The 26,124-nt window shown below is 30.8% G+C and overlaps 1 protein-coding gene and 2 long non-coding RNA genes across 3 annotated transcripts; 2 read left to right on the top strand and 1 right to left on the bottom strand.

Annotated features, from left to right (window-relative positions):
• Positions 1-3,141: 3,141 nt before the first annotated feature.
• Positions 3,142-4,333, top strand: LOC128285156 (uncharacterized). The gene is made up of 2 exons (XR_008275581.1): positions 3,142-3,301; positions 4,105-4,333. It is a non-coding gene; the product is annotated as an uncharacterized LOC128285156 (long non-coding RNA).
• Positions 4,334-8,931: 4,598 nt separating this feature from the next.
• On the bottom strand, positions 8,932-10,756 carry LOC128285111 (uncharacterized). The gene is made up of 3 exons (XR_008275523.1): positions 10,618-10,756; positions 10,102-10,175; positions 8,932-9,218 (listed from the first exon to the last, which is right to left on the bottom strand). It is a non-coding gene; the product is annotated as an uncharacterized LOC128285111 (long non-coding RNA).
• A 5,746-nt stretch (positions 10,757-16,502) lies between these two features.
• LOC108478798 (expansin-A20) lies at positions 16,503-18,163 on the top strand. The gene is made up of 3 exons (XM_017781256.2): positions 16,503-17,012; positions 17,092-17,410; positions 17,504-18,163. Exons 1-3 carry the CDS (start codon positions 16,877-16,879, stop codon positions 17,808-17,810), a joined length of 762 nt encoding a protein of 253 aa, XP_017636745.1. The 5' UTR covers positions 16,503-16,876; the 3' UTR covers positions 17,811-18,163.
• The last annotated feature ends 7,961 nt before the right edge of the window (positions 18,164-26,124 follow it).

Here is a 26,124-nt window from a genome sequence, read left to right as displayed (position 1 = left end):
CTGTTGCTTTTCTGAGCTATAAATACCGGTTATTATTGATGATGATGGTTTAATCCTAGCTGAATTGAGAGCTAAACCGACATTTTTACAGCAAATATGTGAAGCTCGGAAGAATGATGAGAAGTTACTGAGTTAAACGACGCAGTGTGAGTCGTAATGATTACGAATTTGATTGGTTCGATGATTGTTTATTATTCGAGGTAGGGTATGTGTACCTCGAATTTGAGCTCATCTGAAGATTCTACGCGAGGCCCACAGTAGTACTATGTCGTACATCCGGGAGTAATAAAATGTATAATGATCGAAAAAGATGTCTTGGTGGTCGGGAATGAAACGTGATATCTCCGAGTTTGTATCAAGGTGTTTAATATGTCAACAAGTTAAAGTTGAACATCAGGTACCTTCGGGGTTACTTCAGCCAATTACTATACCGGAATGGAAATGGGAAAGAATCACTATGGATTTTGTATCGGGCTACCTTTGTCTTGAGGAAAAAAGATGCTATTTGGGTGATTGTTGACCGATTAACAAAGTCGACTCACTTTATTCCGAATGACGTATGGATTATTCTTTAGATAAACTAGCTGAACTGTACATATCTGAGATTGTCAGGCTACATGGAGTGCCTGTCTCCATTATATCAGATAGAGATCCCCGATTTACGTCTCGTTTCTGGGACAAATTGCAAGAAGCCTTGGGTACTCAGTTGTATTTCAAAGATTGCATTTCATCCTCGATGATGGTCAATCTGAGCGTGTAATTCAAGTATTGGAAAATATGCTCCGATGTTGTATACTAGAGTTTGAAGGTAATTGGGAGAGGTATCTACCTTTGATTGAATTTGCTTACAATAATAGTTATCAGTCTAGTATTAAAATGGCTCCGTATGAAGCTTTGTATGGTAGAAAATGTAGAACACCGTTATATTGGACAGAGCTCAGTGAAAGGAAGATACATGGGGTTGATTTGATCCGGGAAACAGAAGAAAAAGTAAAGGTTATTCGGGATAGTCTAAAAGCAGCTTCCGATCGTCAAAAATCATATGCCGACCTTAAACAAAAATAGATTGAATTTCAAGTCGGTGACAAGGTATTTCTGAAAGTGTCTCCTTGGAAGAAAGTTCTTCGATTCGGTCGAAAGGGTAAATTGAGTCCAAGATTTATTGGGCCCTATGAAATCATAGAAAGAATTGGACCGGTCGCTTATCGATTGGCATTACCACCGGAACTTGATAGAATCCATAATGTTTTTCATGTATCTATGTTACGACGATATCGATCAGATCCTTCACATGTTATTTCTCCGATAGAAGTAGAGATTCAACCGGATATGACTTACAGTGAAGAACCAGTCAAGATATTGGCACGGAAGACAAAAGAGCTTAGAAATAAAAATATAAATTTGGTGAAAGTATTGTGGAAAAAGCACGGGATTGAGGAAGCGACATGGGAACCGGAGGAGGCAATGAGGAAACAATACCCAAACCTCTTTACTGGTAAGATTTTCGAGGATGAAAATCCTTAAAGGGGGGGAGAGTTGTAATGGCCTAAATTCAAGGTTATCGGAACAATGGTTTCGTAACCATAGATTCGATTTAAAGAGAAATTTATTTCAATATTTTTTCTTGAAAATTGATATGATAGGAAAATCGTATGAAAATATTGATAGAAAAATTTTACCAATTTAGTGATTAGATAGAAAAAGAAATTATTGAAGAAATTGGGTAAAAACAAGGTATCGAGACCTCTATCTCTTAAAACCGAGTCAAAAATAATTTCATAAATATTTATGAAATGTTATTAGTGTGGTATTAAAATTTCGTTAGGAAATTTTAATGTTTGGGTAGTCAATTAAATGAAAAGGACTAAATTGTAATAGGTGTAAAAGTTGCTAGAGTGATTAAATAGCTTAAGAGTCTAATGAGAAAGGATTTAAAAGGTAATTAACTCAAAATTTATTCGGGCTGGACGGCAAGGGTATCAAATTAGCAGAAAAATTGATAAATTAAGGGTAAAATTGGAATATTGCAAAATTAACTAAATAAAACTAGAACTAAATAGGAAATATCTAGATTTCTCTTCATTTCTCTTCAATTCCAGCAGCTAAAAACGCCATAGGAGGGTTCTCTAAGCTGGTATTTCATAATTTTTGCACCCAGTGAGTTAATCCTTGCCTTTTTCTTGTAATTTTTGTGTTTCTAAGACTTTTACAACTAGGTCCTACTATTAAATTCATTAGTTTTTGATTTCATGGATGAAATTGAAAGTCACCATGGTTGAGTGCTGTAAGTTTACGATGAAATAGAATTAAATTAAATCTTTAATTTGTTTATGAGATGATTTTATTAGGCAATTTCAATGGAAATTGATTTTTAGGACCTAATTGTGAAAATGTTTGGAATTAAAGTCTATTGCTGAAATTCTGATTCCTAAAGGTTGTAAACTAGTTTAAGGTGATAGAATAAAATGTTAATTGAGAAAAATCAGCTCAATTGAGAGGCTAATTGAGTAGGGACGAAATTATCATTTATTAAAAGCTTAGGGGAAAAATGGTAATAAACAACTTGCACTAAAACAGTTTGGACAGCAGCAGTAGACTAATTTTGAAAAATCACCAAATATTGTAGGAATCGAATTAGAAGATGAAAAAAATATGGAATTAAAGCTTATTGAGTCTAGTTTCTCATAGAAGAAATATTGTAAGCAATGAATTTTTAAATTTTGAGATATAATAAATTTTGTGAGACAAGGTCAGAATGAATTCGGGTTCCCTGTTCTGACTTTGAAAAATTATAAAAATTGAATAAAAATAATTAGGGACTTAAATTTATATGTATAGAATTCTTAATTGGTCTATTTTTAATAGAAACAAACTAGAACATCATTTGAATTCTGTATAAAGAGATAATTTATTTTTAGTGAAGAAGGGTCAGAACTGTTAGACAACAGAATAGGGGTGACTTTGAAGAATAAAATGTACTGATTGGATAAACCAAAAATTCTGAAAATTTTATGGTAAAAATATATATGAGTCTAGTTTCAGGTAAAATTAACGGATCTTAATTTGGAGTTCCGTAGCTCAAGTTATAAATAATTTAGTGACTATGACTCAAGTAGACACCTTTGAATGAACTATAAATAATAGTTGAATTATAGAGAATGTTGCATATGAACATGAAATGTATTAAATTGATAATTAAATTTATTTATTTAGATCCGGAAGATTCAAATACGAAGCTAGATCGAGGAAAGGAAAAAGTTCGGGATTAGTAGATTTTTATTGTTTACAAACAAGTATCAAGGTAAGTTCGTGTAACTTGAATTATATTCTTAAATGCTCGAGATTGTATGTTATTGATGTGAATATGATTTGAGTGTTCATTGTATGAAAATTAATGAAACATTGATATATTTGATAAAATGAGAAGAAATTCCGTTTGAATGAAAGGAAAATTCGATGGATCTCTGAAAAGGAATTGACGGTAAAAAGGATCTAGCCCGGACGGGTGATCCTATCTTGACATAGCCCTCCCGAAGAATATGTTAAAATGGATTTAGCCCGGACGGGTAATCTGAATTAGGGTCTGAATTTAGCCTGGACTGGTAATTCAAATCCAAGCTCATTAGAGTAATTGTCATTGCAGGGAATTTAGCCTGGACTGGTGATCCCGACAATACTCTATGAGTTTATATTGCAGGGGATTTAGCCTGGACTGTTAATCTCGCTGCAAGGTTGAGGTTTGCGGGAGCGTGCTCTCTGAAATGGGTATGTGCGTACATGAATATGAATTGACGGACCCGGAATTGTACACTAAAAGTGTACCTCTGAAAATCCATCGAAATTCCGATAAATTCAACGGGATAAATATGGAAAAATAACAAGGAAATGGAAATCATGGTATTGACGAGCTCATCAATCATGGTATATATATTATTGATACATGGAAATTATTGTACTAACTTGAATGTTGAGTTTGTGCATGTTAGGGTAATAATGCATTGAATGGATATATGAATGTTTATTATATTGTATTGAAAATATTAGGTAAGTATAATTCTTGTTACATGAGCTTACTAAGCACAAAGTGCTTACCCCGTTTTGTAGTGTTAAGAGCTCGGAGGTCGGATTTGGTCGGAGACACATCACACTGTCAACCTCAGGATTTCGGTATATAAAGAAACTTTATTTTGGAAATCAATGGCATGTATAAGCTAACAAAGTAAATGTTAACGTGAAATGAATGTAAAGTTAGCCATTAGTATGGTTAACAAACCTGGTTTTAGATATGTGATGACGTTATCTTATAAATATGCATGAATTTATCTTGAAAATATGTTGAATTGATTTGGTTGATGTGGATTGGTCTCGATTTAATATTGCAGGGAAGGTTAGATATTTATAAAGGAGCTATATTGAATATAAAAAAAAAATTAATTCGTAAACTCCGATAATGCCTCGTATCGTATTCCGGCAATGAATACGGGTAGGGGTATTACAAAATGCTTATGCACAAACAGCAGAAGCTAATCAAGAAGAATTTATGTTCGTTGCCTCTTACAAAGTCCAATTCACTGCACCATGCGAACCCTCCAACAATAAAAGAAAGAACTAGCTTGTTAATAATGGTTGTGCAAGTTATATGACTGCAGATGCAACCATCATCAGAAGCATTGACACAAGTTTCTATTCCAAGGTGAAAGTTGAAAATGACCAGTACATTAAAGCAGTAGGAAAGAGAGATGTTTTGATTAAAACACTATCATGTATTAAACTTGTAACTGACATTCTTTTAGTTCTTGACATAGATCAAAATCTACTAAATGTAGGTTAGCTACTCAAGAAGAGATATTCTGTGGTATTCAAGGACAATAAAGGTTTAATCTTTGATCTTAGTGGATGTGAGCTCATATCAACAACAATGGCTGATAGAAGTTTTACTGTTAATTGGAATTTGGCAACTTTTGTTGCTTATACCAGTTTGCTAGATGAAACCAAATTATGGCACAGGAGAATGAGACACATTGACTAATATATTTAATTTAAATGTCCAAAAATAATTTGGTTTGAAAACTTATCAAGCATTGCTGATCATGAAGATGTATGTGAAGTGTGCCAGCTTATAAAACATGCGAAGCTTCCATTTCTAGCAAACAGTGCATAGAGAGCTAGTGAAAAGATACATTTAATACATATTGCCATTTGCGAACCCATTAAAACATGTTCGTCAAATGGAAGTAGGTATTTTGTGGTTTCTATTGATGATGTACTATTGGGAAATGTGTTCATATTATAATAAACATGTAATTGTTTTCTATTTATTTGAATGATAAATAAATAAATAGATAAAGTTAATTTCATATTTCACTATTATGTCTTTTGTATTTCTGTCTTTCATATTTTGCATGCATAGTGAAATTGTGAAAAGAAAATATTAACTCATTGATTGTCTAAGTTCAACTGATGATAAGTGGCATTGTAAGAATGTTTACATTGCGAGAAAGACAACTTACTTTAGTAGATAATCTAAACAAGTCCATAATCCTATAAAAGAATCAAAGTAAGCATTTGATTCAAATATTGAGAAGGATTATTATACCATCTACAGTTCCAATTGAGGAAATGGCTAGTCTTGGCTATCAGAGCAGTTAACTCCATAGGGAGAGACAAAAATGTATTCATTGGCAGAATGATACATTTGACTGGATTCAAGATGAATTAATTCTAAATTTGTTTGTAAATTAATTCACTTGTGACGTTCATGGTGTGATTTACCTAAATCCTAAGTTAGTCACTGACCATACGTATATAACTCATGTATTTTGATATAAGTGAAGGCTTATGCTCCAAAGATGATCGAGCTGATAACCAGTATGTTGGGTATATGACTTGTGTATGGCATGGCTTTACTAGCAATAGTGAAATTTATGGCTTAATTAAAGAGTTATAAATATCCTCTCATTGGCATTGTGTGAATTGATAAATATAGAACATGATAATGGGTTGCTAGTTTTTGAACAAGCAATTTATCAAAATCATTTGTTGACAGTAATCATATTAATCATTAAGAAGACATAATAGTGACAATGAGATAAAATAGGATTTTATTGAGTGAACAGATTTAACTCAAAGGATTAATGATATCATATGAGGGTGACACACACATGACGAGGTCATTTGACAAAGTAATTAGATGAATTATTTTCGTAAAGAGTATACGATAAAGAGTTTTCAATCATGGTACTTTTTGTGGACTGACTCCATGATTAAGTAATTACAAATTATCAAAACAATACTTCTGGACATAATTGTAATTACTAGAGCTTTTGTATATGTCTGGTTGGTCCCTCCACTAGCTCAACAAAAACTCGATCGAATTGCATTTAAATCAGAATAAATTTCTACAAATTTAGAAATAATTTAACTGAGTCGATTTATTCAATGTAGAATTAAATTGGGTGGTTGTAAGAATTGTTCAATTAGAGAATTTGGTTAAAGAATTTTCTTGAAATATTAATTTGGAAAATCTAAGTGATTGTTGGGAAAATTAATTTTGATAAAGTAAAATTAAATTAATCAAATTAATTAAAATTAATATGATATTTTTAGAAATTAATTTTTAAGTCAATGGGTAATTGAACTTGAAATTGTAAATTGCGCTCGAGAGCCCAAAACTGATACCAAGACCCAAAAACTGGTTGAAACGGACTTGGTATGTGAAACCGAGCCAATGGTCCAACCGGTGGCTGGACCAGATCAGTCGAGCTGTCACTGGCCCGGACTGAATCGGTAGAAATTTAACCAGCATGAGGTGCCAGTGACTACGACGGTGGCATTCTGGTGGCTAGAAAATGGTCGACGACGATAGGTCTTCGACGATTGAGTAGTGGAGGAATCACAGTCCTACTAGGACTCTACTAGATAATTTGATTTCAGATTAATTATTCTAAAAATAATATTATTTTAATAGATTTAATATTTAATTTAATTTAATACTTATTTGAATAGTATTTTATTAATTTAATATTAAATTTAATATAATATTTATCTTGATAAGTATTATATTAATTTAATATTAAAGTGATTAAGTTTAATCATAGTTGAACTCTCTAAATTCTCCCTATATAAAGAGAGCACTGTGTCATTGTTTCACACATTTAAATTCAAGAGAAAATTGTAGAGAGAAAATTCTCTAAAAAAATTATTTCAAAAAATTTCTAGAGATATTTTTCTTATTTACAACTTGGCCTAAAAGTTTAGAGAAATTATAAAATTACCCCACTGGTAATTTTTGTGAAAAATTTTATGATTCGAAGCGAGTCCACACTCGACAAATGTGAGCTTGAGGATAGCAGAAGAGACTACTCGGTCGAAATGTTTATCCTAGACGAATCGAAAAGTTACAATTTTGATTAAGTATTTATTACTTTAAATATCACAACCAAGTACTTGTTTTGGAAATTTGTTTTTAAAACTTTGGTTTTTCCCTAAATTTATTTTTCGCTGCGTTTTTCAAACCCAATTTTCCAACATGTACAACGTTCTGTTGGGTGTACCATATGAAGAAAAAGTTCGAAGTGGCTCAAATCTTCTTCAAGTTTAAAACTATGGTGGAAAATCAAATTGGTTGTAAAATTAAAATGATAAGGTCAGAGAATGGGGCAAAGTACACTTCAGAAAAGTTTCAAAAAATCTGCGAAGAGGTTGGTGTCCATCATCAGTTGAGCAATGTGTATACTCCACAACAAAATGGAATAAGTGAAAGAAAAAAATATAACAATAATGAATATGGCTCGCTGCTTGTTGTTTGAGAGCAAACTGCTAAATGATTTTTAGGTAGAGTAATAAACGTTATTGTTTACTTGCTAAATAGACTGCCAACTAAAGCTGCTGAAGAGAAGACACAATTCGAGGCCTGGTATGGTTTTAAACCCCCTATTTCTCACTTAAGAGTGTTTGGTTGCACATATTTTGTTCGTGTTCCAGGAGAGAAAAGAAACAAGTTGGACAATAGATAACAACCAAGGAATTTTGTTGGATATTCCAGTGTTAAGAAATGTTATAGAATTTATAATACTTTCTCCAAGAAGATGATTATAAGTAGAAATGTAAAGTTCGATGAAGGGAAAATTTGGAAATGGAATGCAATAGAGGAGGATATGTGTGAACAATGGGGACTGAAACTCGATCTGCAACCCACTGGAGATCAAACTGAAAATGAATTAGTTGATGACCATCCTGTGCGAGGGACCATGTTGATCACTAATGTCTATTAAAGGTGTAATATGGCGAAGCTGGAACCAGTCACATTTGAAGAAGCAACCCAGGAAATTGAATAGCTAAGTGCCATGAAAGATGAAATCAGCATGATCAACAAAAATGAAACATGAGAGCTGATAAATCGACCAGTTCATAAGAAATTAATTAGAGTTAAATGGATGTTCAAGACTAAGATGAATCCTGATGGTTCAATCAACAGATACAAAGCCATATTAGTTACGAAAGGGTTTGGCCAGCAATATAGAGTGGATTTCATTGAAACCTTCACACTTGTTGCGAGGTTAGATATCATAAGGCTATTACTAACTCTTACAGCTCAAAAGGGTTGGAGAATACATCAAATGGATTTGAATTCAACCTTTCTAAATGGTTTTGTAACACCCCCTAACCCCAAACCGTCGTCGGAACTAGGTTATGAGGCATTACCGGACATATCAGACAACTTACATATAATTTATAATTAATATAACTTTCATAGTATAATATAATAATTAAGTCCCTATATTGGACTCTCGAAGTTCAAACACGTATTAAAAGTAAAACGGGACTTGTTCGAGTGTTCCGGAAAAATATTCGTTTTTTTTCATTTTTTTTATAAAAATTTCGGCAGCATTTCTGCTTATTTTTACCTAAAACCCCCTGCAAATTCAAACCAAAACAACCAACACCAATGTTTCACATTCATATAACTAATATTTATATCATTAACATAATTTTTAACTTAATAACTATCATAGCATCATTCAAAATTGATTAAAAACTTCATTCATCTAAATCTTATAATTCATCATTCACTACCCAAAGTAATATACATATTCAAGTGACTAAACAACACCTATGTACATGCGACCTTTACCCAAAAGAAAAATATACATCACCAAATTTGTGTTGGAGTCGGGAATGTTCTGGATGCTGAGCCAAGACAATTGACTTCTACTAACCTGCGCAACGGAAACAACCGTACGCTAAGTATGGATATACTCAGTGGTATTACCATAATTCAAAATATATCATCAATAATAAAAATATGAATATTAAAATACATAACAATTAATTTCTTAAATACTAATTCATTTTTTATTTTTATTTTTATTTTCTTTATTTCATAATAACAATTCAATTTAATTATTCGTCAATCAATGTATTTTTCACAAACTTGAATTTAAATCACTTATGAACATTTAGCTCATACTTTTCTCTTTCTATCACAATTCCAATTTCTATTCATAATTCAATTTCTTTTACTCATTTCAATGCCTTAAATTCACATTTCAATTTTTCACCCTATTAACGTAATTCGGACTTTGGCGGATGCACGGATCTAACCAAACACACCAATATGGCACCCAGTGCCTCATCGGATAGTTTGGAGTAATAGTTGACACCCAGTGTCTCATCGGCCTAGCCGAAGTAAAGTTGGTACCCAGTACCTCATCGAATCTATCCGAAGAAATATAGTGACACCCAGTGTCTCATCGACTCGAGGTCGAAGCATCCATGAACACTTCTAATCCTATGGCATGCCAACTATATCCGACTCAGCCCGATTAGTTAATAGGGTATTCAATTCACTTTCTCAATTCTATATCACTTTCAATTCACAATTCAAATCACCATTCATTTTTCAATCAATACACTTTTCAAATAATCACATATTCCATAATTCACTTATTCAATTCAATTTGATTCAATTTGCATCACTTCCATTTTCACTCAATATTCATATCAATTTCACATACTTACCTCAAGGCTTACTTACCATACATAACAATTAAAAATTCAGCAATCAATACTAATTAAAATTCGAATTATAGTAATACACACCTTAATTCTCCCGTTTTTGTCCTCGATGACTTTCTCCTTTCCTTTCGATGCTGATGCTTCAAGTTCTTTGTTGGCTACGAAAATAATAGTAATTTACATTATTATTTACAGCATTAATTATAATAAATAATTAAATTTCTAAACAATTCCTACCTTATTCCCAATTTAATCCTAACTAAACTTAATTATTTTCTTAATCCAATTCACTCTCTTTTTCTATTCAAATTTTGTCTAAACTTATATTTAACAATAAAATTTCCAGCATATTTCCCTAATTTCGAAATTTCTTCAATTTAGTCCCTACAACACAAAACTTATAGTCTTGTTTACAATTTAATCCTTTAATCAATTCTAGCTTAAAATTCATTCAATTAAAATCCTAATTCCATAATTTGTCCAACATGAACCCTACTTGAAAACACATGAACTCTTGAACTATCAACTTAATTTCATCAAAATCTTGTTTTAAAGCTTCTAAAACATCAAAATTAAATAGAAAGGACTTAAATGACTTACCAATCAAAGTTTTAAACCTTAAACTTTTAGTTTTTCCTTTTTTCTTTTCTTTCCCCTTTTCTTCCTGCTCTGTTTCGAATGTCTCTGTTCTTTCTTTTCTTTGTTTCTTTTTATTTCATTCTTTTATTCTTTTATTTACTTTGTTTATTTAATTAACATATATTATAATATATTTATTTTAAATATCTATTAAGTATTTAATTATATACACACAAGTGTATACCATCAATACCATACATTTGTCACCATTTTTTACACAAAATTTAATAATTTAATTAATTATTTTATTACAAGTGTACATATATCTATTTGTTACAAATGTACCAATATTTTTATTACAATTATCATTATTCAATTTGTTTGTCAAACAAAAATCTCATAAATTAATTATTTAATTAATAAATATCTTTAACTTAATTTAAAAATAATAATAATAATAATTTAATAAAAAATACTAATAATTAATAATAATAATAATGATAATAATAATAATAATAAAATCTTAGATTTTTTTAACACATATGCCGCCTCATTTTTGTAAATGGTTTAATTACCATTTTAATCCTTTTTATTTTCTATTACTTTAGAATTTAACTTTTACCCTTTATTCAATTTAGTTCTTTTTACTAATTTCTCTAAATTAAGCTAAATTCACTTAATTAAAACCTAATTTGACACACCACTAGACTCATAATTATTTTCGAACTTATTTCACTAAGACGGAGGCCTTATAGCTCACTTTTCCGGTGCCCGTGGATTGGGTCATTACAGGTTTCCTAGAGGAAGAAATTTATGTCGATCAAATTTAAGGTTTCGTAGTGCCTAGATGCGAAGCAAAGGTATACAAGCTGAAGAAAGCTATGTATGGCCTAAAACAAGCACCAAGGGTGTGGTATGAAAGGATTGGCAATCATCTAACAGACTTGGAATTTGAAAGAAGTGTCACCCAAACTACATGTGAAGAAAGCTGGTAATGAAACTCTTTACATTATATCATTTTATGTTGATGATTTATTTGTGATTGGCAGCAACAGTGAACTAATTGTAGATTCCAAAGAGCAGATGCAAGTGAAGTTTGAAATGCCAGATTTGGAATAAATAACATACTTCTTCGGTCTAGAAGTAATTCAAGCTTGCGATACAATTTTTATAAACCAAAAGGGGTTTGCGATGAAGATTTTGCGAAGATACTGTATAAAGAATTGTAAACCAACAAACACCCCTATCGTACAAGGTGAGAAGTTCGTCTGCAATAAAGATGTTGAAAGAGTTGATGAAACAAGCTATAGAAGTTTGGTTGGATGTTTGCTTTATTTGATTGCATCCAGACCTGACATAATGTTCGTTATAAGTTTGTTGTGAAGGTACATGCATTGCTGCAATGTGAACCACTACAGATCAGCCAAAAGAGTTTGTTATAAGTTTGTTGTGATATGTAAGAGGAACTCTAAGCCATGGAGTGAAGTTTGAAAAGACTGAAAAGATCAAGTTACTTAGGTACTTTGACAGTGATTGGGTTGGGTCTATTGAAGATCTGAAGAGCATTTCAGGTTAGTTCTTCATTCTAGGATCCAGTGCTTTTTGTTGGAGCTTAAAGAAACAGGAAACAATACCACAATCAACTACTGAAGCAGAATATGTTGCAGCTGTTGTAAACTAAGCCATTTGGTTAAAGAAGCTACTAAATGGTTTGAATTTAAACCAATGGGAGGCAATAGAGATAAAGTGCGATAATCAGTTTGCTATCGCAATTGCAAAAAATCCAGTGTTCCATGGAAGAACAAAACACTTCAAAATCAAGTATCATTTTGTGAGAGAAGTGGAACAATATAAGGAAGTAACTTTGTTTCATTGCAGTTCGCAAGATCAGTTAGTAGGCATTCTAACAAAACCTCTTGGGAAGATAAAGTTCGAGAAGCTACGATATGATACTGGGGTTTACAGCATGGAGGATAAGGAGGAGTGTTGCAAAGTGGCAATCCATGCAATGACGAACAAAGATCGAACACCTACAAGCTCATCTAAAACTGTGAACTCATCCAAAATTGTAAGCTCATCAAATGTGCGAGCCCGCTAAAAATGCGAAGTCACCAAATGTGCTAACTTTGTTAAACAAGCTTATACATGCAAGCCCTTTCTCTGCAAGTTGTCAACTTGCACTGAAACGATGATAATTTTTTATGAGATATTTTGGTTTCTAATTAGACTATAATCAACCAATATAGAGGTAAGTTGTACTATACAAGTTCCAAGATTTGCCAACTTGTAATTATTCATTATTATTTTTAGCTTATTTAAGCATAGTTGTTCATGTAAACTTATATGTTGTAATAAAAAATAATAGTTCATAATTTGTTTTACTTCTTTGTTCTGTTTTATTCCCTTCTATTTCAATATATTCTTTCATCAAATAACCAACATAAATGATGTAGCAAGAGCAACAATGCCAATAATACCAAGAATAACTCTACCAAAATATTAGAATAATAAGAGAGTAAGGAGCATGTCAAAATCTCTCAATTTCAAGCCCAACATGATGAAGCTAACCCCTGCCCCAAAATGCTGACCACAACAAGTTTTTCCCTATCAACAAGAAGCTTGGCATGATGAAATGGAGGCATTAAGATGAGTTATTCAAGCTTTAAGGCATGGTGTTGAAGAAATAGATTAGGTGTCTTGTTCCAATAACCCCTTCACGCTTAAGATTGTAGTTGTTAACTTACTGCAAAGATTGTAGTTGTTAACTTGCTGCAAACTTTCGGATTCCCTAAAGAAATTTATGAAGGGATAAGGACCTAATCAAGCACTTGATCCAGAACAATAACTATATAAATATTTTAGGAGCATTTGATGTTTTAAGTGCAAAGCCTTCCCCCACTGCATTGAGGGGAAATGTGAAGAATTGGTATTTGCTTCTTTTAGAAAGTTTTGTTTGTAACTTCAAATAGTTTGTTGACAATTTTTGAGTAACTTTCATGCATACAAAATGGTTTTAAAAACACCTATGACTCTTCTAAATGTTAACTTCTTTATGGGTAAACCAAAATCGAAAATTTGTAGTTATAAATTTGGATTATAATTGTCAAGGAAGTTACAATTATAATTTCACAAATCCATATCTCAATTTCATTAAATTTCTACAGAATATGTTACCCATGCTATATACATTACATTTGAGTTAACTAAACATTCCATGTATTAGAAATAATTATATATGCAATTAATTTTAAATTAGATTAAAACAATCTAACATAATTATTTTAACCCAAAAATCAATTTTTATTATTAAAATATTATTTATTTAATTAAAATTATTTTCTCAACTCGGTTTTTATCTATTAATAAATACTATAATTAAAACTCACGAATATTCATCCAATAGAAATGTAGTGGGAAAATAAAGAGAGAGATTAAAAAAGCTATTTCCACGATCAATCTCAAACTTGTGGCTATTTTACTAAAATAATCCAAAAAATTTTGATATTTACAAAAATGACTCAAGTTCAAAAACAATCACAAAAATAACCTGAAATGAACAGTAAAATTGAGTTTTGGCCTGTCAATGGCCGGCACCAACTCGTATTTTGCACCCATGATTGCCAAATGATTGTGTTAGGTTTTAAAAAATTAATTTTTTTAGTTTTGGCCTATCAATGGCCGGCACCAGGGTATTTTTTTTAAAATCGTATCATATTGGTATACTAAATACGAGTTTAAAAAAAAATTTTGGGTGCTGGCCTGTCAATGGCCGGCACCTAGTACAACAAAAAAAAAGTTCGATTTTTTTTCAAAAAAATTTTTTTTGCTCTTTAAAAATACAAGTTAAAAAAAAATTTTGGGTGCTGGCCTGTCAATGGCCGGCACCCAATACAATAAAAAAATTCAAATTTTTTGTCAAAAAAAATTTCTCTCTAAAAATACAAGTTTTAAAAAAAAAATTGATGCTGGCCTGTCAATGGCCGGCACCCAGTACAACAAAAAAAATTCGATTTTTTTTCAAAAAAAAATTTCTCTCTAAAAATACGAGTTTAAAAAAAAAAATTTTTGGGTGCTAGCCTGTCAATGGCCGGCACCCAGTGCAAAAAGAAAAAGTCAATTTTTTTTCAAAAAATATTTTTTTTGCTCTCTTAAAATACTTGTTTTAAAAAAAAATTTTGGGTGCTGGCCTATCAATGGACGGCTCCCAGTACAAAAAAAAATTTGAATTTTTTTTCAAAAAAATTTTTTTTTCTCTCTAAAAATACGAGTTTTAAAAAAAAAATTGGTTCTGGCCTATCAATTGCCGGCACCTAGTACAATAAAAAAAATCGAATTTTTTTCAAAAAAAAATTTTTTCTCTATAAAATACGACTTTTAAAAAAAAATTTGGTGCTAACAGGCCGACACCCAGTACAACAAAAAAAATTCAAAATTTTTTCAAAAATTTTTTTTTTTGCTTTCTAAAAGTACGAGTTTTAAAAAAAATATTTTTTGGGTGCAAAAAAAAAATTGAATTTGTTTTCAAATTTTTTTTAAAACTCGTATTTTTAGAGAGCAAAAAAATTTTTTTTTGAAAAAAAATTTGAATTTTTTTTGTCATGCTGGGTGCCGACCATTGACAGGCCAGCACCTAAATTTTTTTTTTAAAACTCGTATTTTTAGAGAGTAAAAAAAAATTTGAAAAAAAATTTGAATTTTTTTTTGTTGTACTGGGTGTCGACCATTGACAGACCAGCACCCAAAAAAACTTTTTTTTTTAAAACTAGTATTTTTTTAGAGCAAAAAAAATTTTTTTGAAAAAAAATTATAATTTTTTTTTGTTGTACTGGGTGTTGGCCATTGACAGGCTAGCACCCAATTTTTTTTTTTTTAAAAGTTGTATTTTTAAATAGCAAAAAAAAATTTGAAAAAAAATTAAATTTTTTTTTTGTTGTACTGGGTTCTGAGCATTGACAGGCCTGCACCCAAAATTTTTTTTTTAACTCGTATTGTTAAAGAGCAACAAAAATTTTTTTTGAAAAAAAAATCGAATTTTTTTTGTGTTGTGCTGGGTGCCGGTCATTGACAGGCCAGCACCCAAAAAAAAATTTTTTTTGAAACTCGTATTTTGTATACCAATATGGTACGATTTAAAAAAAAATACCCTAGTACCTGCCATTTACAGGCCAAAACTAAAAAAATTAATTTTTTAAAGCCTGACACAATCATTTGGCAATCATTGGTGCAAAATACGAGTTGGTGCCGGTCATTGACAGGCCAAAACCCAATTTTACTGTTAATTTCAGATTATTTTTGTGATTGTTTTTGAACCTGAGTCATTTTTGTAAATATCAAAATTTTTTGGATTATTTTAGTTAAATAGCCCAAATTTGTTTAATTTTTGTGTGGCAAATAATGGCAAATTGTGCCAAAGTGGTGGCAACCAATTCGGGCAACAATGTCTCACAGTGGCCCACTTTAGCTAATTATCGTTCTTATCATCCCCGCCGAATTCAACTATCAATATCAACATTTTTATTTTTTTTTAAATTCCAATGATTATATCTATATAAACAATTTTTTTATTTTATTTTAAAAAATATTTATGTCTTTTTTAACGATAAAAGCATTAGTAAAATAAAGACAGCAAAGAGTAGTTGGAAAAAACCATTTTGACCCTTGCCTCACAATGAAAACAGAAACAAGGTTCAGTGCAAATAAAAACAACATTACAGCCCATTGCATTTTGTTGATTGGTAAAAATTTAGCCTTGGATATATGATACATGAGTGGTGAGAGGTTCCCAATCCCAACAGTCAAAAAAAGATGTGAAGTCATTGTCCTTTATTATATTTCTTGCATAAAAAGAAGAGAAATGGATGTATGTATCTTGACTTTGTTTGAGTGCTTGCTTTGCTACAAATAAATCTAAACTTCCATACAATATTTTTAGTTCTTTCAACACTTTCTGCGTTTCATGTCTGCCACCATCACTAAAGCCTTCTACCCTCTTTTAACTCTCTACCAAAATGCAGGAAAGGTACCACTCTCTTTTTTGGGGTCTCCAAATTTAATCTCACAATGTGAACCATGGACTTCCATCCTCTGCTTGTCTTTTTGCCTACGATCAAATTTTCATACTTACAACGCTATAGAGCAAAGGACTTTGAGGTCCTTTGCTAAGGGTGGAAGGCTTTCTTTACCCTTCTTCTAACAACAATCCCAATAAAGAGTTAAAAGCAAAGAGAACCATATTGAAGCATAACTCAAAAGTTCACTTCAGAGAGATCGTTTATCTCAAATGGGTACCCTTCAACTTCATGTTTTCTATTTGATTCTACTGCTAACAATATCTTCCCAAGTCATTTCCAAGCAGGGAGAATGGAAATCAGCTACTGCAACATATACCAAACAAGCAGATGCATCAATCATCACAGGTACTTTTTACTTTTTTTGCCATTTCCTAGCAATGCTCTTTCAATTTCCAAGTTAAATATCAGTCACCTGATCTTGCAGAAGGAGCTTGTGGTTATGGGGATCTTCATAAGGCCAGCTATGGGAAATACAGTGCAGGACTTAGTACCATGCTGTTCAACAAAGGGAGTACATGTGGAGCTTGCTTTGAGGTCAGATGTGTTGACCATATCTTATGGTGTCTCCAAGGGAGTCCCTCAGTCATCCTCACAGCTACAGATTTTTGTCCACCAAATTACGGGCTTTCTTCAGATTATGGTGGGTGGTGTAATTTCCCCAAGGAACACTTTGAGATGTCTGAGGCTGCATTTGTTGAAATTGCAGAAAAAACAGCAGAAATTGTACCTGTTCAGTATAAGAGGTATATAAAAACATATCTGACTCCAACTATAACAAAACTTTTTACCATAAAAGAAACTGAAATGACTGTTTTTGTTTGCAAACATTTGAGTAGGGTGAAGTGTGAAAGAAGGGGAGGGATGAGATTCAGCATGAGTGGGAGTGCTCATTTCTTTCAGGTCTTGATTACCAATGTGGGATTGGATGGTGAAGTTGTGGGAGTGAAAGTGAAGGGCTCCAAAACAGGGTGGATGCCAATGGCAAGGAATTGGGGACAAAACTGGCACTCCAACATTAATCTTGTGGGACAGCCACTTTCTTTTGAGGTAACAGCGAGTACCGGAAGGACGGTTGCATCTTACAGTGTTGCACCAGCGAATTGGCAGTTCGGTCAGACGTTTGAAGGGAAACAGTTCAAGTAAGGGAACTTTTTTTTTTTAGAGATTTTTATGTGTTGAAAGATGGTAGAGAACCATTGGTGTTGATAATTTACAGTTCTATCTGTAATGAAGAGGTGTACAAGTGTAAACCAGGAGTTAGTAGGAGATGATTGAGAACATCTCCAGTCATGCCATGAAATAAGCATGATAGTCAAAAGAGGAGAAAAAAGTGGCTACAAAACAGAAAAAAGAAAGTAAAAGAAACATGAACTGAAGGTCCAAATTGTGCCTTGTGTTTCCTATTTTTAAAATTAATATTTTTGAAAGGTCATACTTCCCTACTCATATCTCAATAGTTGGAATGCAAAATTATGTTGTGCATCTGTTGCTATAAAGTTTAAAAGATGCCCAAAACATGCATAGGGGCTTTAATCTTGACATTGCCTTTTTGCGGCTATTTTATTAAAATAATCCAAAAAATTTTGATATTTACAAAAATTACCTATGCTAAAAAATAATTACAAAAATAACCTGAAATGAACAGTAAAATTGGGTTTTGGTCTGTCAATGGCCGGTACCAACTCGTATTTTGCACCCATGAATGCCAAATATTTGTGTCAGGCTTTAAAAAATTAATTTTTTTAGTTTTGGCTTGTCAATAGCCGGCATCAGGGTATTTTTTTTTAAAATCGTATCATATTGGCATACAAAATACGAGTTTAAAAAAAAATTTTGGGTGCTGGCCTGTCAATGGCTGGCACCCAGTACAACAAAAAACAAAATTTGATTTTTTTTTCAAAAAAATTTTTTTTGCTCTTTAAAAAAACAAGTTAAAAAAAAAAATTTTGGGTTCTGGCCTGTCAATGGCCGGCACCCAATAAAACAAAAAAAAAATTCGAATTTTTTTCAAATTTTTTTTTTACTCTCTAAAAATACAAGTTTTAAAAAAAAAAAATTAGTGCTGGCTTGTCAATGGCTTGCACCTAAGACAACAAAAAGAAAATTCAAATTATTTTTCAAAAACAAAATTTTGTTCTCTAAAAATACGAGCTTTAAAAAAAAAATTTTTGGATCTTTGGCTCATCACCGGCGGCACCCAAGTCTAACAAAAAATTGAAATTTTTTCAAAAAATTTTTTTTGCTCTCTAAAAATACGAGTTTTAAAAAAAATTTTGGGTGCTGGCCTGTCAATGACCGGCACCCAGTACAACAAAAAAAAATTGAATTTTTTAAAAAAAATTTTGAATTTTTTTAAAAAAAAATTTTGCTCTCTAAAAATATAAGTTTAAAAAAAAAAATTTTTGGGTGCTGGCTTGTCAATGGCCGGCACCCACTGCAAAAAAAAAAAGTCAATTTTTTTTACAAAAAATATTTTTTGCTCTCTGAAAATACTTGTTTTAAAAAAAAACTTTTTTTTTTGTGCTGGCCTGTCAATGGTTGGCACCCAATACAACAAAAAGAATTCGAATTTTCTTTCAAAAATTTTTTTTTGCTCTCTAAAAATAAGATTTTTAAAAAAAAAATTAAGTGTTGGCCTATTAATGGCCGGCACCCAGTACAACAAAAAAAAATTCAAATTTTTTTTAAAAAATTTTTTTTGCTCTCTAAAAATACGAGTTTTAAAAAAAAAATTTGGGTGCTTGCTTGTGGACAACAAAAAAAATTCAATTTTTTTTCAAAAAGTTTTTTTTGCTCTCTAAAAATACGAATTTTCAAAAAAAAAATTTTGGGTGCAAAAAAAATTTTGAAATTTTTTTCAATTTTTTTTTTAAACTGGTATTTTAAAGAGCAAAAAATTTTTTGAAAAAATTTCAATTTTTTTTGTTATCTTGGTGCCGACCATTGATGTGCCAAGACCCAAATTTTTTTTAAAACTCGTATTTTAGGGAGCAAAAGAAATTTTGAAAAAAATCAATTTCTTTTTGTCGACTGGTACCGCCATTGACAAGCCAAAGACCCAAAAAATTATTTTTTTTAAACTCGTATGTTTTGTAACGTCCCCTAACCCTATCTCATCATAGGAACAGGTTACGAGACATTACCGATTATCTGATCTAATTCTGGTCATTAATTAAAATAAATATTCACACTCATCCTTGTTTTAAGATGTCGTCTCTTTAATGGGCCCTCGCGGTCTAATATGAACAGTAAATTCAATTCGGGACTAATTTAGAATCACTACGAATTTTTAGTAAATTTTAAAATTCATATTATATACCGTTGCCAACCATAATTTACTCATTTCATCAATACTTCTACAACCTAAATGGCTCTCATAAAACAACCTAGTTACTTGCTATTACTAATACTCAACATACTTTACCTCATTGAATTAGGGATCGGCCTAGGATGTTGATTCAACGGTCTAGCCTTAACTTAACCTGTGTACGAAAACAAAGTATACACTCAGTGGTATTTCTATAATCTGAACACTTAAACAATTATAAAACATATTAATTTATATATATTGAACTATTCAAACTCAATAAGAATTCAAACATTCAATTTCCAACCAATGTTTTGGTCTACTTTAAATTTCAAATCATTTATTATTTTTCAATAGCAATTAATCAATCAGTAATGTTCATTAATACTCAGAACAATTATTTATTCAAGAATATCGGTTATTCGATAATAATCAATTATTCAATAATAACCGATTATTCAAGTCGATCAATTGATCGGTTATCCAATAACGATCAATTATTCAAGAAAATCGATATTCAATAACAATTAAGTTATTCAAGAATATCATTCATTCAAGGACAATCGTTATTCAAGAATGATCAATTATTCAAGAATATTCGATTATTCAAGAATAGTCTAATATCCAAGAATCAATTATCCGATAATGATCAATTATTCAAGAATAATCGTTATTTTATACCTTTATTTACCCCTATTAACATGACTCGGACTCGACGGATACATGGATCCAACCAACACACTAATACGGCACATAGTGCCTCATCTATCAAGTCAAAAAGCGAAGCGATAACGATAAAGAGGCGATGCGGCATACGAGTACCTCATCGGAACAAATTCGAGCAAGAATAAAGAATGAGACGGTAACAATATCCGACACACAAAGTGTTGAATCGGTAACGGTAACAGTAACAATATTCGACACACAAAGTGCCGAATCGGTAACGGTAACAGTAACAATATTCGACACACAAAGTGCCGAATCGGTAATGATCGCGATGGCGATATAAAGAATCAAACACATAAGTGCCTAAAATACGGCACATAAAGTGCCTGATCAGTAAAGCCAATAAATCCCGTACTCTTCCAATCCTATGGCATACCAATTATATCCGACTAGCCCGACAAGTTAATAGGAAATTTAATTCGTATTTCAATTTTACTTAATATTCATATTTACCCCTATTAACAAGACTCGGACTTTGGCGGATTTATGATTCCGACCAAACACACCAAGATGACACTCGATTGCTGAACACTTCCAAATCCTATGGCATGCCAACTATATCCGACTCAGTCCGACTAGTTAATAGGGTATTTAATTCACTTTTCAATTTTCAGTTTTCAATTAATTCATATTTTAATTAATTAACTATATATATTCAATTCAATATAATTACATTCACTTTTCACTAACAAATATTCAATTTCACAATAATCAGATTTTTCTATCAATTTCATCACACTTCCGACTACATATATTTTCTAATATAACAAATATTTATTATTCAATTTCCACATCTATATTCATTTCAATTCAAACATTCACATATATTCATAAATCAATTCAATATAATCAATATTCAATCCAATTCAAATAATCATCTCAAAACACCTACTACATATATATATTAAATAATAAATCCAACAATTTAAGTATTAAGTTCGGATTATAGAAATACAAACCGTAATTTCCGAGCTAACTCCCGTTGACTTTGTCTTGTCCTTTCTTAGCTGAGATTTCCGGTACCACATTGACTACGAAATTAATATAATTCATAATCATTAATAGATTACTAATTTATATCTTGAGTTACAGAATTCTAAATTAAGATCCGCTAATTTCTCTTGAAACTAGACTCACAAATCTTCTTACCATAAAATTTTCAGAATTTTTTGTTTAGCCATTAAATACAATTTATTCTTTAAATTCACCCTCATTTTGCTGTCTGACAGTTTCGACCCTTCTTCACTAAAAATTAATTATCTCAAAGTACAGAATTCAGATAATATTCCTGTTGATTTCTCCTGAAAATAGACTCATTAGGGATTCTAAACATATAACTTTAAGCCTCTAATTATTTTTCTTCAATTTTTGGTGATTTTCCAAAGTCAAAACAGGGGAACTCAAATTCATTATGATATATTCTAACAAAACTCATTATATCTCATAATTTACAATTCAATTGCTTACATCGTTTCTTCTATAGGAATTTACATTCAATAAGCTTTAATTTCATATTTTATTCATCCTCTAATTCAATTTATAAATTTTTTGGTGATTTTTCAAACTTAAACTACTGCTGCTGTCCCAAACAGTCATAATGCAAAATGTTGATTTTATTTTTCATCATAAAACCATAATTTCAAAATTCCTTCAATTTAGTCCTTAAAGCATAAAACTTATGAATCACTTTACAATTGAATCCTTATTTCATTTCTAACTTGAATTTCTATCAATTTAGCCCTTAATTCATCTTTTTGTTCAACTTAATCAACACATAAAAATTCATTAACTTCCTAACTTTTGATATAATTCATGTAGTACTCTTCTCTAGAATTCTATAAACATCAATACTGCAAGAAAAGGGATCAAATTGGCTTACCTAGTAAAGCTTAAGGCTTCAAAAACCCTAATTTTCCTTTTGTTTTTCTTTCCTTCCTTTCTTTCCTCTGTTTCGTCTCCTTCTCTGTTTCTTTTTCTTTTGTTTTACTTTATATATATATATATATATATATATATAATAACAATAATAATGACTTTATTAAATATCTACTTAATATCAAATATTTATTTTACACTTAGGCACACATATATTATTACATTTGTATTTTATCCTCACCATACACTTGTCATTTTACATTTATTTATCATATAAGTATATTATAATATAATTATTTATTTAATAAATATCTTTCACTAAATAATAAATATCCATTTAATATCAAATACATATATTACAAATGTATGTATTTTTTATTAATATATTTGTACCAAATCATTACCATACACTTGTCTTTATTTAATCTATTCATCATATAATATCAATTTAATAATAATAAATACATTAATTATTTACTTAAATAATAAGTAAATACATACATGTATTACAAATGTATGTATAATACTTATTACACATGTATTTTATTTTTGCCATACACTTGGCACTCCTTTGGCTTATTTACTTATTTAGTCCTTTCAATTTCTTTATCCTATAACTAAACTTTCACACTTCATTCAATTTAATCCTTTTATCTAATTATCCTTTATTTAAGCTAATTTGCTTCATTAAACTTTAATTAATCACTCTCTTAACTTCGTAAATATTTTTAATAAATATTTAAAATCTATTTTTCGAAACGGAGACCTAGAAATGCACTTTTTCGATAATTGTAAAAATTGGTCATTACATTTTTAGAGAGCAAAAAAAAAATTTTGAAAAAATTCAATTTTTTTTGTTGTCTTGAGTGCCGCCATTGACAGCCAAGACCTAATTTTTTTAAAACCCGTATTTTTAGAGATAAAAATTTTTTGAAAAAAATTCGATTTTTTGAAAAAAATTGATTTTTTGTTGTCTTGGGTGTCGGCCATTGTGCCAAAGACCCAAATTTTTTTAAAACTCGTATTTTAGAGAGCAAAAAATTTTTGAAAAAAATTTGATTTTTTTGTTGTCTTGGTGTCGGCCATTGTGAGCCAAGACCCAAATTTTTTTTAAAACTCGTATTTTAGAGAGCAAAAAAATTTTTGAAAAAAAATTCGATTTTTTTTTGTTGTACTGGGTGTCGGCCATTGACAGGCCAAAACTAAAAAAATTAATTTTTTAAAGCCTGACACAATCATTTGGCAATCATTGGTGCAAAATACGAGTTGGTGCCGGCCATTGATAGGCCAAACCCCAATTTTACTGTTCATTTCAGGTTATTTTTGTGATTGTTTTTGAACCTGAGTTATTTTTATAAATATCAAAATTTTTAGATTATTTTAATAAAATAGCCCCTTTTGCGGTCCTGAATTTTTATTTTAGTTTTATATATATATATATATATATATATATATATATATATATTTGTCTCTTTTAATATTTGAAATTGTGCTATTTGTTAAATTATTTTAAAATAGATGGAAAAGTTAATGTGTGTTAATTTTCTTGACGTGATGTCTACATGTATACCACATTAACAATTAACTAATTTTTAAAAATTAAAAATATTTTTATATGTTTTTAAAATATTTTTTTATTTTTGAATTATTAAAATTTTAAATTTTAAAAAATAATTAATGCCACTTAGCAAAGTTAATAGATATTAATTTTTCTATGCATTTTAGGTGATTTAATAAACAATACAAGTTTAATGACTAAAAGAGATGAATAATTAAATGAATGGTTAAAATGACTTTTTTTGTAAAATTAGAAACTTAATAAGTCATTTGTTTTATAGGCTTATTGGGACAATAAATCCCATTCAATGATCTTTTAACCCATGCTAAAATTATAATTTGATCCCTTTGAAAATTATAATTCGAGAAAATTTTAAATCTAGTTAGGATGATAAAATAAAATTCGTCAACTTAATTAACTCAAATTTTTTTCACTCGATTCGATTCGATCGAATGCTCACCCTTAATACTATACGTCGATAATGGTAGTAGGAATGATCGCAAAGCAATAAGAAAGAAAAATTAGAACACGCAGATTTTACGTGGAAAATCCTTATCGAGAAAAAACCACGGGCAGAGGAGGAGAAATTCACTAATGTTGAAAAACAACAATACAATAGGTTTTCGGCTATGTGTCATTTTTAAGTATTAAAAGAAGTATAGTTTTATACGGATTCAACTTGTATGACAAGGTCTATACCGATGGTTGAACCGATCAGGTCACCAATTCCCAGTTTGATCAAATCGTCCAATTCGATCAAATAAATTATTAAAAAATTAATAAAAATATTTAAAAGTAGAGAAATCGATTTACTTGGTATGTATCAATTCAACCCTTATATCTAAACTAGTACCTCGACTGATTCTCGATTCGACTGGTCAATTCAGTTTGGTTATAAAATATTGGTTTTGATTGATGAAATAACTTTTTTGATCTTATCAAGTCAGAGCAAGCAAGTGGTGAAGTCTGAAAACATAATTAATCACTATCGTCTCGACCTTGGGAAGGCAAAATTCAAACATTACTGATATTACCAAAAATTACAAAGGAAGAAGGAAGGAAGAAAGAATTTTTTTTTTTTAAAAAAGAGACAAATAATGTAAAAGAAAAAAGGAAATAAAAGAAGGCCCTCGGACCTTCACCCCCACATATCTCCATTTTTGCCTCTCTATTTTATTTATTTAATAAGTGAGTTGCACCTTGAACTTTTTAGGCCGAATCAAATGAGATTCAAATCACACAACTCTAACAATCTTGATGAAGAATTGACATATATTCATAAGTAACTCCAGAACTTAGAGAGCTAAATGAACCTATTAGAAAAATCGATTTAGAAAATAGTGTTCTTAGGTACAGTGGAAGTTAACTTTTTTTTAAAACAGAGCCTTGTGATATTTATAGTAATAAACTTTTAATTGAAATAGTACTTGTGCTTTGTACGAGGCAGTCTATGTCATTTCTCATCTTTCTACCGATTGATCTTCTTCACTCCTCAAACCTCGAATTGCTTTGATATAAACTTTCATACAAGCCTTCCAATAAATGTAGTGACTAGCCTTCAACTTGGAGGTCAGGAGGTTGATGATCCTTCAATGGCTTGTGAATAGTAACACTAGGAACCTCCATTATTATGTTAAGTGGGAAGCTCTAATACCAATTGTTGACCTAAAATAATTATTAAGTAACAAGCTAAGTCCTGGCCGAAATGATTGGGAAAGTTGACACATTCCAAGCACTGCGAAGGATAGAACAAAAATAGGAACACAAAGATTGTTTACACAATTCGCTTTCCTTAAGTTTGTGGGACCTAGCTTAGTGAGAAATGTCCACTATCTTCAAACACTTACAGTAAGTGAACCTAAATCTATCACACCTTAATGACAATTTCCTCACTTTTGCACATATGAAGACTAGAACCCTCACCACTAAAGTCTCCACCTGAAAACGTAGCTTGTAAAACCACAACACAAAAGTTTTACAATCACATGCAC

This window comes from Gossypium arboreum, chromosome 12 (genome assembly GCF_025698485.1).
Source record: "Gossypium arboreum isolate Shixiya-1 chromosome 12, ASM2569848v2, whole genome shotgun sequence".
NCBI lineage: Eukaryota > Viridiplantae > Streptophyta > Magnoliopsida > Malvales > Malvaceae > Gossypium > Gossypium arboreum.
Note: the sequence above shows the minus strand (reverse complement) of the source record. Positions and strands in the feature narration are given on the sequence as shown.

What these genes read in the sequence shown, in the direction of transcription:
- LOC108478798 (XM_017781256.2), top strand. Translation starts at nt 16,877, where the DNA reads ATGGGTACCCTTCAACTTCATGTTTTCTATTTGATTCTACTGCTAACA. An exon ending in AGATGCATCAATCATCACAG is followed by an intron (nt 17,013 to 17,091) that starts GTACTTTTTACT and finishes CTGATCTTGCAG; the next exon opens with AAGGAGCTTGTGGTTATGGG. An exon ending in GTACCTGTTCAGTATAAGAG is followed by an intron (nt 17,411 to 17,503) that starts GTATATAAAAAC and finishes ACATTTGAGTAG; the next exon opens with GGTGAAGTGTGAAAGAAGGG.